The sequence below is a fragment of the Tiliqua scincoides genome, chromosome 5 (genome assembly GCF_035046505.1).
Source record: "Tiliqua scincoides isolate rTilSci1 chromosome 5, rTilSci1.hap2, whole genome shotgun sequence".
In the NCBI taxonomy this organism is placed as follows: Eukaryota; Metazoa; Chordata; class Lepidosauria; order Squamata; family Scincidae; genus Tiliqua; species Tiliqua scincoides.
This window is the reverse complement of record NC_089825.1, coordinates 26,663,978-26,676,507: the sequence shown is the minus strand read 5'-3', so window position 1 is coordinate 26,676,507 and position 12,530 is coordinate 26,663,978. Positions and strand designations below refer to the sequence as shown.

Below are 12,530 nucleotides of genomic sequence, written 5' to 3'. Positions count from 1 at the left end.
CCACACTAGTTTTATTAAAGTGCCACCATGTGGAAGATCTATGAGGTTACAGTTTTAAGAAAGCAATTTCAAGGTTTTTGGCTTCTAACACAAAGCTAAGATCAGATTGAATTCCCACAGATAATCTTCCATATAGCTCAGTATCAGGGACTCATCAAATATTAAGGGGAATTTCTAGTGGAGTGGAAATCCAGAGACTGCAGATCCTGCACATGTACAAAAGTTTGACAAAAGCAGGGGAAGGAAACTGGTTCAAGAGACAGGCAGAGAGGCAGAAATATCATCTTTCAATTAACCATTATACTATTTGAGAGCTAGTTAAAAATGCCATGGCAATATAGGTGCTAATGACAAATATGTACACCAGAAATGGGGACAGAAGTTGATTGGGAGAAAGGGGTGAAGTTTGTTTTTTAATTAGTTCAGGGTCCTTTTTTCCCTGATTGCAGTAAATGTCACTTTTTGAAAATAACCTGATTAAGTCATTTCTGCTCAACATTGCATATACGCAACAGGGATCAAATGTGTACACCTATGGGCTGGGCAGAAATGGGTTTAAAAAGAAATCTGTATTTAATACAAATACAGTGGTGCTTCGCATAACAAAATTAATCCGTTCCGCGAGTCCTTTCGTTATGCGAGTTTTTTGTTTTGCGAAGCGCGTTTTCCCATAGGAATGCATTGAAATTTAATTAATGCGTTCCTATGGGCAAGAAAAGTCAGAACAAAGTCAAATTTGGCTTACAAAGTGTTTATTAAGTGCTCTTTAAAGGCATACATATTGTACAGAGGATTTCAAAAAGGGGGGGATGCTGAGTGGGGAGCTTGAAGGCTGTAATCCTGTGCACACTTTCCTGGGAGTAAGCACAATGGGACTTACTTCTGAGGAGACACGCACAGGATTGTGCTCTAAGCTGGGGAGGACAGAGCAGCTGCACTCAATTGCTTGCTTTTGCTGTGATCATGGGGGGAAACGTGAAGGAAATGGGGCAGTGAGAGGGTGAATGAGCAATGGGGGGGATGCTGAGTGGGGAATTTGAAGGCTGTAATCCTGTGCAAACTTTCCTGGGAGCAAGCACAATGGGACTTACTTACATAAAGATCCTCCCCTTACTAGGGTGGATGGGATCATAAACTGACATGAAGATCCGCCCCTTACTAGGGTGAACGGGATCATAAACTGACATGAAGATCCGCCCCTTACTAGGGTGAACGGGATCATAAACTGACATGAAGATCTGCCCCTTACTAGGGTGAACGGGATCATAAACTGACATGAAGATCCGCCCCTTACTAAGGTGAATGGGATCATAAACTGACATGAAGATCCGCCCCTTACTAGGGTGAAAGGTATCATAAACTGACATGAAGATCCGCCCCTTACTAGGGTGAACGGGATCATAAACTGACATGAAGATCCGCCCCTTACTAAGGTGAATGGGATCATAAACTGACATGAAGATCCGCCCCTTACTAGGGTGAACGGGATCATAAACTGACATGAAGATCCACCCCTTACTAGGGTGAATGGGATCACAAACTGACATGAAGATCCCCCCTTACTAGGGTGAATGGGATCATAAACTGGCATGAAGATCCCCCCCTTAAGTCAAACCCAAAAAAAAAATTCGTCTTGCGAAGCACGGGTCATAAAAATTCGTTGTGCGAGTTACCAAACTTCGCAAAACGCTTTCGTTCTGCGAGTTTTTCGCTGCGCGTGGCATTCGTTATGCGAGGTACCACTGTATGTTAAATCCTTCACGTAAGCTCTTAAAACTGAACCATAGCCAACTATGGTTTATAACACACCAAGTGTTTGCAAGTAAGTTACCCTTCATGAACGCAGAACGGTGGTTCCCAAATGTTTTAGTTCCGGGACCCACTTTTTAAAATGACACTCTATCAGGACCCACCTAAGTTTACCAGACTTTTAAAAAAGGAGATCCAGAAAGAAATATTTTATTCCTTTATAAGTAATAACAAGAAAAAAAAACCCTCAAACATTTATCTCCCTATATTTATACATGCTTGCAAACTGCAAGAGTTGACTTCTTTGTAGGGTAATTAGCAGCTACAGTATCTGATTTTTGAATAGTCTCAGGGCTTGAGGCAATTAGTTATCTGATCTTTCCATCACTCTGGAGACCCACCAGTGGGTCCTGATCCACAATTTGGGAACCACTGACATAGAAGATCTCCAGTTATCCTACAAGGCCAAACAATTCACAAGACAACGGTAGTGCTTTGGGCTCAGGCCCAAAGCAAAAGGAGCACAGCATACTTTTCCGAAGAATGGCATAACAGACCCCAGGGGACACATATAAGACATGATTCACTTGTTGGATTTGCAATTACGGCTTTTTTTCTGTCTCAGCATATTTGCGCTCTCACGGATGAACAACTAAACAAAAATTTCATTATGATTTACAGGGCTCCTCCTGATGTACGAGAACTCTGTAAACATTTAATTAACAGTTCTCAGGGATCCTTGCTCCCTGTGGTTGCACAGAGAGAAATGCTTCTGAAGTCAACAGTTCCCGTTTTTGGCTTCCAATAATGGTGGGTTAATGGATGCCAGAATGTTTGCAGTTGCTGTTTTGTTTTGTTGTTCTTCTTTCAAATAAGTGACTGTGTGCAGCCAGGCCTGAGATTAACTGAAGCAGTTGCCTCAGGCAGCAGGTTGGTGGGGGCACCTATCTCATTCACCTACTTAACTTCCACTGCTCCTCTTCTTTCCAGTCCCTAAAAAAGAAAGATGGGAACAGAGAGGAAGAGGAAATGGGGAGGAGAGTGCTGAGCTGCAGCATTAGAGAGTGGGAGGAGCACAGGCTGGCACATCCTCAGGTAAGGGGGACAGCATTTGGTATGTCATCTCAGGAGAGCATGAAGTACATCAGGAGTACAACTTTTCAGTTCTCCATATCAGAAGTAGCACTCTAATGATGACTTGGTCTATGTGTGTAAAAATGCAATGCCACCATCACCTTCATTTCCTCTTTTCAGTTCCAAACTCTGAAATACTGTCTGTATAACACAGAGAGGAGAATCTCTGCTTTTCAATCTTTTTCAAAACACGGTGATGCATCTCCATTGCAATGAGGAGACCACAAGTTTCTTTGACAAGTACCACCTTCCTGACTACCACTGCAAACAGAGACAGCTGCTGTGCACAGAAGCAGGACGTTTATCCCACACTTGGCCTTGCAGCAAGGAAGACTTGCCCAGCAGCTGCTCCTCCTGATCTCTGCTCTGCCCAACATGTTCCACCTTTGAAGAGCTAAGCCACTGCACACCTTGGTACTGATGCATCAATGGGAAACTGATACATCACTACCCCAATTTTGGTAGGATCAGACCAGGCAGAGCATGAAAGTGGTCCTTGTCTCAGTGGGAATAAGAGTCACCTGTCATACTATGAAGCATACATATTATCACCAGCAGTACTAGTTTCACTGATTAAAAACCAATCTACAGTATTTGGCAATAATCATTATAGTCACTCATTAACAGTAACACATTCAGCACAGTAGACTAAATAGTTCTCACTCCTAGAACCTGCATCAAGCTTTTAAACTCCTAGGCAACCAAAATAGATTTTTCAGTCCTACTGGAGCAGAGCCAACATACACTACAGCAGCTTAACAACATAATGTGCAATGGCACCTTAGAAAACAATAGGTTTATTCATAGCCTGTGCCAGTGTATGAATTGTTGTTGTAAAGCACTACCCAATTGTAATACTGGCAACCAATTAACAGTGACAATGTTTCATTGTACCATAAGCATGATGTTCTAAACCAGTGCAAGATATTTCAAAGAGCGCATTTTGCAAATGCTGTTCCATCACCAAGTCCTTTTCATAGAACATAAAAACAGAATACATTAGGAACAGGACCCCCCAGTGCATGTGATTGCTTATCTTCAAAAATTATTTGAGAAAAGAGACCAATGACTTGCTCATTTAGCAATTTGCACAGCTAGAAACCATTCTGTATGCACAACTGTTAGCCACACAAAACAACACAGTAGAGGAAAACATTTCCCATTGTTAGGCATACACATTAATTTTTATTCTCAAAACTTTTGCCAACCCAGACAAAAAATATTTTCCAACTGAAGAATTTGTCTGGATCATTTGTCCTTTTATGCAATTAAAAACAAGTGAGTCTTGAATGCTATAAATCTTTCCACTGTTGGCAAAAATATAAATTACTTTATGTTCCCTCTAGGAGACTTAGAAAAATCATTGTCTCTTGATTTTTTCAGAAAAATTTGCATCTTTTGTGCAATGTGCTGTATTTTCTAGAAAGGATTGTCTATGGCTATTTGTGGTTTATACACAATTCCAAATAACACAGTTTAAAAAGGATTTAGTTCATTCCCAGTTATGATATCATATAATCCTACACTTCATTACATTAATGCATTCCTGATCAGACAAACTGTTCTCATCAGTCTCAATCATATTTGTATGACAGAAGGTACATACAAAATGCAGAAAAGTGAAACAACTTGCAGTGTTTATTCTGAAGCTTTTTATACCAGTTAAGAATTTCCAGGATGGTTAAAAAACGATAATACAGTATACAGTGGTTTCCAAACTTACCAGTATCACAATTCCCTTCTTCCACGGCATCTTCTTCCTGGGCACCGGCATCTAGGATCACACAATATCTCATGCTACTCTAATGAGATTTTGCAAGAATAGCGCAAGATCCTGCACAACTGAAGATAGCAGCACCCAGGAAGAAGAAGCAAGGGACATCCCTTTACTCCCCAGTGGCTCATTTGGAGTTGTGTCTCATAGTTTGGGAACCACTGTAACACAATAAAAATATACCATTGAATTGTCAAAACTATGAAACAATTTTATTTTGTATGTACTGTGCATAACCAAGTCATAACTCTGCATTAAAACTGATGACATCAAACAGTGCAATAATCTGCAAGTCTACTCAGAGGTAAAGCCCATTGAACACAGCGGATCTTACTCTTGGGTAAGACTGCATAGGAATCCACCAAAACCACAGAGATTCCAAATTCTGTATAATCTACCACATGCTTGTTGATTTCAGGGAGAAAGGAATGGGTATCATTAATGCTCACTGATCAAGAGAGTTATTTTATGTATTCCTTAGAAATTATACTCACTCCATTCTCTAGTTCACCCTGCAGTGTTGTTCATTAAGATTCTCAGCAGCTCTCCAAGATCTCAGACAAAGTTATCCTTTGCAGCCCAAACCCACTGAAGACTGCATTTGAGACTTTAAATATCAATAGCATGGACTCTGTCCCTGAGCTATCATGCCTGCTTACCCAGGCTTGAAAATTCTCTCACACAGATGAATCAAGACAATATACAGAGACATAAACTTAGATGTGGACATACACATGATTGCTTCAGAAAGCAGCAAGAGAATAAAGGAGAAAAGCCATCCTTCTGTCCACGGCAAGCAAAGCAGAAACGGAAATGAGTAGAAAGATTGTTTCCTGTCCCTTCTAACTTCTCCCTTTGGATGAATTAGTGAGGAAAGTCTTGAATTGACCAGCTGGAGGAAAGCCAGTTGACCAGTTGATTTGTTCATTCACTAAGTACAGAATCTGCTTCATTAGTGGGTTCACCATAAAATTCTCTCAGATGAACATCAGCCTCAAAAGAGAGAGCCCACTGGCCACAAAAGAAAGTCCATGTAGCACAGTGCCAAGTGCTGGACTAGACTAGGGCAAATCTGGTTCAATTCTTCACTTTGACCCGAAATTCACTGGGCAACCTTGGGCCAACATCACCTGCCAGCCTAGCCAACTCACAGGTTTGTTCTGAGGATAAGACGGGGAGGGGGAGAACCATGTATGCCACCCTGAACTCCTCAGAGGATGAACCCAATACCAATGAAATAAATACATACAGATCAACATCACATACAGTCCAATTAAAAAGCACAAAACAGCTCTTTCTGTAGAAGAGAGCGATGACAACAAGAACCAGTCAATCTCCTCATTCGAGAAGTGTGCTTTCCATCTCTCTTGAAGCATTATTTATTTAAGAAAAACAAACACAGTATAGGATTCCAATACAGGAGTTGAAACAAGAAGTTGAAAGGGACAGATGAAGTTTCAAGAGGACTAAAAAAGGCATCACTTTAAGTTACTGGGAAAACGCATTCCCTGACATATAAAAATCGAGTCAAATTAATACCTACAATATAGAAAATGTAAGGGGATAGAAGAAAAAGGGATGAAGAGGAAAGAGGGGGCCTACTTCAGCTCAGTAACCATACAAATGGTGGTATGAAGATGCATCTTCTAATGCTTTCTGTTAATTCAGAAGGAATGCTGCATTTGTCCAGGAGATCATGAAGTACATCAGGAGTCAGTCAGTCAGTCAGTCAGTCTCTCTCTCTCTCTCTCTCTCTCTCTCTCTCTCTCTCTCTGTCCCCTCTACCAAGGATGCAGCTGACACTACCATAGCTTTCCAATGTGTCCAATGTGGCAGTCTTGTTGGCAATGCCACCAGGACTTACAAAGTACACCAGGATCTTTTAGCAGCTTTAAACAGGTCATCATCTGCTCATGGGCTACTAGTTGCCTGTTCTCAATGTAAGCAGTTAATACTGTATACCAGTGGTTATCACACATTTAGCACCGGGACCCACTTTTTACAATGAGAATCTATCAGGACCCATCAGAAGTGATGTCATGACCAGAAGTTACAGCATCAAGCAGGAAAATCTTTAACTTATCCTAGGCTGCAATCCTACCCACACTTACCCTGGAGTATGTCCCATTTACTCTCATTGTTCAAAGCATATACAGAGTAGCTTGTTAAAAGTACAGGTCTGTAACATTTCCCCAGATGCAGTCACATACCATGGTAGCATCAAGTCTAATATATTAAAAATAAAATATTGAAATGAATGGGGACCCACCTGAAATTGGCTCGCGACCCACCTAGTGGGTCAGAACTATGAATGTTCCTAGTATACAGAATACTATGTTCCTAGTATACAGAACTACGAATAAGCAATAATCTTAAATATAGGACAGTACAAGCGGACAGAAACATCAAAAACTGATGGCAGCTAGTAGAATGAATGTCAGTCATACCTTGGTGGGAATTCTGAAGTTCTCAATGGGGCTCAAATCATGAATACTCTCCTGAGGACTTTTGAGACCCTTGCAGGGAAGAAAGAAAGACATTTTAAGTAATACATTCGACACACTTTACAGTCAAATTACTCCAAGCACATACACTAAAATACACTAAGCACATATTTTTGGTTGGCCTTCAACCTTTGATTTCGATACTGCTTAGTCTTCTGCTTTGGGTGCATAATTTATTTGGGTCAGTTAGGTTGTTTTTAGATGCTTTACTATTATTACCTCTTTATTGTATTTTAATAAATGTGGTAAGCCGCTCTCGGTGCCCCACTATCAGGGAGGAGGACAGAGTACAAATATTTTAAATAAACAAATAAGCAAATTTTAATGAGCCTACATCAAGTAAACACATTTGAGAACCAATCCTGTAAATGTTGGGGGCAACAAACCCCAATTACTAAGATTGCTCACATAATTGCAGGAAACTCTGCAATAGATCCCAATAACTAGCACTGTATACTTGCTCACATCTCATATACATATATGATACATTTGTCACATATATACATCTCACATATATCACATATACCTATGGCACACTCAAAAGTTTAACAAAAACACAACATGCCATTTTGTACTAATCGGATAATTAAAGGCAAAAAAAAATAAAGTAAGATTAAATGCGGCCTACATATTAGTGGTTTGAAACAAAAGTGAGCTATGTTTGTTTGGCTGCATCAGCTCCTGAACTTGACTATATAGTATATTTAACTAGGATGCAGAGGAGAAATGAACAACTTCTGTTTAAAATGTCATTAAGATCAACACATTTTGAAATGTCAAAATAAGATGCCCTGATCCAGTCTGGCAAATGAGCTCAAACTCTGTTATCTCCTTAATAGCAAAGTCACACAGGCCTGGACACAGAGGAATTCAGCATGTACTCATCACCTTTCTGTCTACCCCTGCACCATCAGAGTTCTCATCCCCATCATGCCAAAATATGAATTTGTTACAATCCTTTTAGAGTAAAAGCTCTTATGTTTTAACACATCAAGCCTTACCAAAAACAAAAAAATCAACACACGCTGTGAGAATCCCTAACATGAAAGAAGGTAAACAAGGCAATACAGACAGAAGAGTCTGAACACAATTTATGTTGACTGGGAGCAGGGACAGGAAAACCAAATGGGCCCATGGCATCGTGTTAAGGTTCCCAACCAAGGGACTCTAAAGAAAGGCAGCTCAACTTCGGGCGCAATCCTAACCCCTTATGTCAGTGCTTTCCAGCACTGGCATAGCGGTGCCAATCAATCAATCAATCAAACAGTATTTATATACCGCTTTTCAACTAAAAGTTCACAAAGCGATTTACAGAGAAAAACCAAATAACTAAATGGCTCCCTGTCCCAAAAGGGCTCACAATCTAAAAAGATACAAATGAATACCAGCAGACAGCTACTAGAACAGACAGTGCTGGGGTGACAATGGGACATGTGCTGCATCCTGCAGTTCGATGTCACTCATGGAGGCCTCCTCAAGGCAAGGGAATGTTTGTTCCCTTACCTCAGAGCTGCGTTGCCCTTATGTCAGTGCTGGAAAGCAATGACATAAGGGGTTAGGACTGCATCCTTCATCAGTCAATATCAAACCTATTGGGAGCTTGGATCAGTCCCCAACTCCCTCTGCTTGAGGAACAATAATTGAGAAAAATTACGGACTGCTCCAAGGATAATGGTATAGTCCCTCTTCTCCTTCTAAACTACTCCACCACACATTTCATTCAGAAATCCCCTAAAGGCTCTCTTTCATTCACCCAAGTGCTGTGTGACCAGATTCACACATCCTTGTGGAGTGATAGACCAGTTAACACAGAACAGGAGTAAAGCCAAAAGCAACAAGCAATGGAGTTGAGAGCTCGTTCTCATTCTCTAGAAGCTTTTCCCCATACCCCCACCATACCATACTCATCAACCTTCCTCTTCCTCATAAAGAAGCCAACAAACATTAATGCCCCCATAAATCAAGAAGGCTACAATCCTATGCACACTTATTAAGAGTAAGGTCCGTGAGGAATGCCTAGGATTGAGTTGCATGTGAGAAGGCTTTCTGCCTTTTTAATGTGACAGAGTAATACTGTATATGGCAGGGGTCACCAAACTGTGGCTTGCAAGTCACATGAGGCTCTTTGACATATAACGTGTGTGTGGCTCTTGGAAATATGTTGGTTGAGCTCCATTTTACATAACAATTCACATAAAGGCAAATAAGAAATTTTTCCAAGCTTTAAAATTGACTGGGTATAAACTGAGAGTCAACAGAATTAAAACATAAGCTTAATGTTCATGGTGAGTCAGTATATTTAAAATTTAAATGCTTCTTAAATTGCAGTGTTTGGGGCTCTTCAGTCAAGAAAAAAGGTATCTAAGAGAGGACATGCCTAAGACATTCAAAATTATGCAGGCGATGGATACAGTGAATAGAAGGGTGTTCTTTTCCCTCTCACACAGCATCAGAACCAGGGAACATTGACTAAAATTGAGTGTTGGAACAGTTAGAACAGACAAAAGAAAATTATTTCTTTACCCAGCGTATGATTAATCTGTGGAATGGCATCTGGCCTGGATGCCTTTAAAAGGGGATTGGACAGATTTCTGGAAGAAAAGTCCATCACGTGTTACAAGCCTTGATGGGTATGTGTAACCTCCTCATTTTAGAAGTAGCAACCTCAGAATGCCAGGTGCAAGGGAGGGCACCAGGATGCAGGTCTCTTGTGGTCTTGTGTGCTCCCTGGGGCATCTGGTGGACCACTGTGAGATGCAGGAAGCTGGACTAGATGGGCCTTTGGCCTGATCCAGAGGGGCTCTTCTTTTGTTCTTAATCAGTCTGTGGATTGGTGTGGATTCTTTTGTTCTTAATCAGTCTGTCACGATGTGGTGGTGACATCTGGCCTAGATGCCTTTAAAAGACAAAGTCCTGGAGGAAAAGTCCATCACAAGTTATAAGCTGTGATGGGCATATGCAACCACCTGGTTTTGGAAGTAGATGACCTCAGAATGCCAGGTGCAAGGGAGGGCACCAGGATGCAGGTCTCTTGTTGTCTTGGGTGCTCCCTGGGGCATCTGGTGGGCCACTGGGAGATACGTGAGGCTGAACTAGATGGACTTTTGGTCTGATCCAGCGGTGCTCTTCTTATGTTCCTAAATATTGTGACCCTCAAGCACCTGAAGTTCCTCATCTGTAGCTCTTACATTAAGCCAGTTCGGCCACCCTGGCTATGTGGCTATCCTTCCACAAGTCTCCCCTTCCCTAGTAAGGCTGGGCAGTCCAAATGCCATCTCCCCTCTGGGCTTGACAACAGGGCGCCTTCCTCTGAGTGGGGAGAATTCTGGTCTTGTTCAACACACACACACTCACTGAGGAGAAACCTGGTCTTCTTCAACACACACTCACACACACATTCACACTCACTCAGTGAGGAAAAATTAGATCTTGTTCAACTCACACCCACATTCACACTCACTCTCACACACTCAGTGAGGAGAAATCTGGTCTTGTTCAACACACACTCACACACACAAACTCACTCACACTCAGTGAGGAGAAATCTGGCCTTGCACAACACACACCCCTCCTGCAGGCGCCCGCCACCCCCGCCCGTCTTCGTACTGCCTACTCGGCTCCTTCCGACCCGCATCCCCTCCATCGGCGCCCTCATGGTCGCCGTGGCAACCGACAAACACCGCCCCCTCACCTGCCGGGTCATCAGGGACTTGATCTTCTGCATGGCGGCGGCGACACCGGCCCGACTCACCAGCTTCTGACATCCATCGCACTGGGCGCTCGTAGACACCTGGAAGCCATTTTGTGCGTCACGTGACATCCTCCAGGGGCTGATGGGATTCGTAGTCGGTGGAGGCCATGACTGTCTTCACTTTGGGCCTCAACCCGCCACCAAGGAAACTACAACTACCATCCACCCCCGCGGAGTAGGTTCCCCGTGATCGGCCGCCGCAGAGATTTGCCAGGTGGGAGCAGGAACCAGGAGACATCCGGAAGTGCAGCAGGCTGGGCGCTTCTCCAGCAGGGGGCGCGTTGGATGCGCTGCACTTCCCCTTCGTCCACAGGGGAAGCCTGCCTTAGGCTGCAGTGCCGTCCACGCTTACCTGGGAGTAAGCCCCATTGACTATAATGGGCTTTACTTCTGAGCAGACATACACAGGTTTGGGCTCTTAACTGGATCTTTGTCAGCCAAAATATATTTTTTTAAGAACATAAGAACAGCCCCACTGGATCAGGCCATAGGCCCATCTAGTCCAGCTTCCTGTATCTCACAGTGGCCCATCAAATGCCCCAGGGAGCACACCAGATAACAAGAGACCTCATCCTGGTGCCCTCCCTTGCATCTGGCATTCTGACATAGCCCACTTCTAAAATCAGGAGGTTGCCATACACATCATGGCTTGTAACCTGTAATGGATTTTTCCTCCAGAAACTTGTCCAATCCCCTTTTAAAGGCGTCCAGGCCAGATGGCATCACCACATCCTGTGGCAAGGAGTTCCACAGACCAACCACACGCTGAGTAAAGAAATATTTTCTTTTGTCTGTTCTAAGTCTCCCAGCAGTCAGTTTTAGTGGATCTCCCCTGGTTCTGGTGTTGTGTGAGAGTGTAAAGAGCATCTCCCTATCCACTCTGTCCATCCCCTGCATAATTTTGTATGTCTCAATCATGTCCCCCCTCAGGCGCCTCTTTTCTAGGCTGAAGAGGCCCAAACGTAGCCTTTCCTCATAAGGAAGGTGCCCCAGCCCAGTAATCATCTTAGTCGCTCTCTTTTGCACCTTTTCCATTTCCACTATGTCTTTTTTGAGATGTGGCGACCAGAACTGGACACAATATTCCAGGGGGTGGCCTTACCATCGATTTGTACAACGGCATTATAATATTAGCTGTTTTGTTCTCAATACCTTTTTTAATGATCCCAAGCATTGAATTGGCCTTCTTTACTGCTGCCACACATTGAATCGACACTTTCATCGACCTGTCCACCACCACCCCAAGATCTCTCTCCTGATCTGTCGCAGACATCAGCCTATATGTGAAGTTTTGATTTTTTGCCCCACTGTGCATGACTTTACACTTACTGACATTGAAGCGCATCTGCCATTTTGCTGCCCATTCTGCCAGTCTGGAGAGATCCTTCTGGAGCTCCTCACAATCACTTCTGGTCTTCACCACTCGGAAAAATTTGTTGTCGTCCGCAAACTTTGCCACCTCACTGCTCACCCCTGTCTCCAGGTCATTTATGAAGAGGTTGAAAAGCACTGGTCCCAGGACAGATCCTTGGGGCACACTGCTTTTCACTTCTCTCCATTGTGAAAATTGCCCATTGACACCCACTCTCTGTTTCCTGGCCTCCAACCAGTTCTCAAT

General features: G+C 42.9%; 1 protein-coding gene across 2 annotated transcripts in view; it reads right to left on the bottom strand.

Moving 5' to 3' along the window:
• The window catches only part of VPS50 (VPS50 subunit of EARP/GARPII complex), a 108,951-nt gene extending 98,003 nt beyond the window's left edge, over positions 1-10,948 (bottom strand). For both annotated transcript variants that reach the window (XM_066627426.1, XM_066627427.1), the window contains exons 1-2: positions 10,853-10,948; positions 7,105-7,173 (exon numbers count right to left, since the gene is read on the bottom strand). In XM_066627426.1, coding sequence (XP_066483523.1) covers positions 7,105-7,173; positions 10,853-10,885 — 102 coding nt within the window. In that variant the 5' untranslated portion in view covers positions 10,886-10,948. The remainder of the gene's footprint in view (positions 1-7,104; positions 7,174-10,852) is intronic.
• Between the last annotated feature and the right edge of the window lie 1,582 nt (positions 10,949-12,530).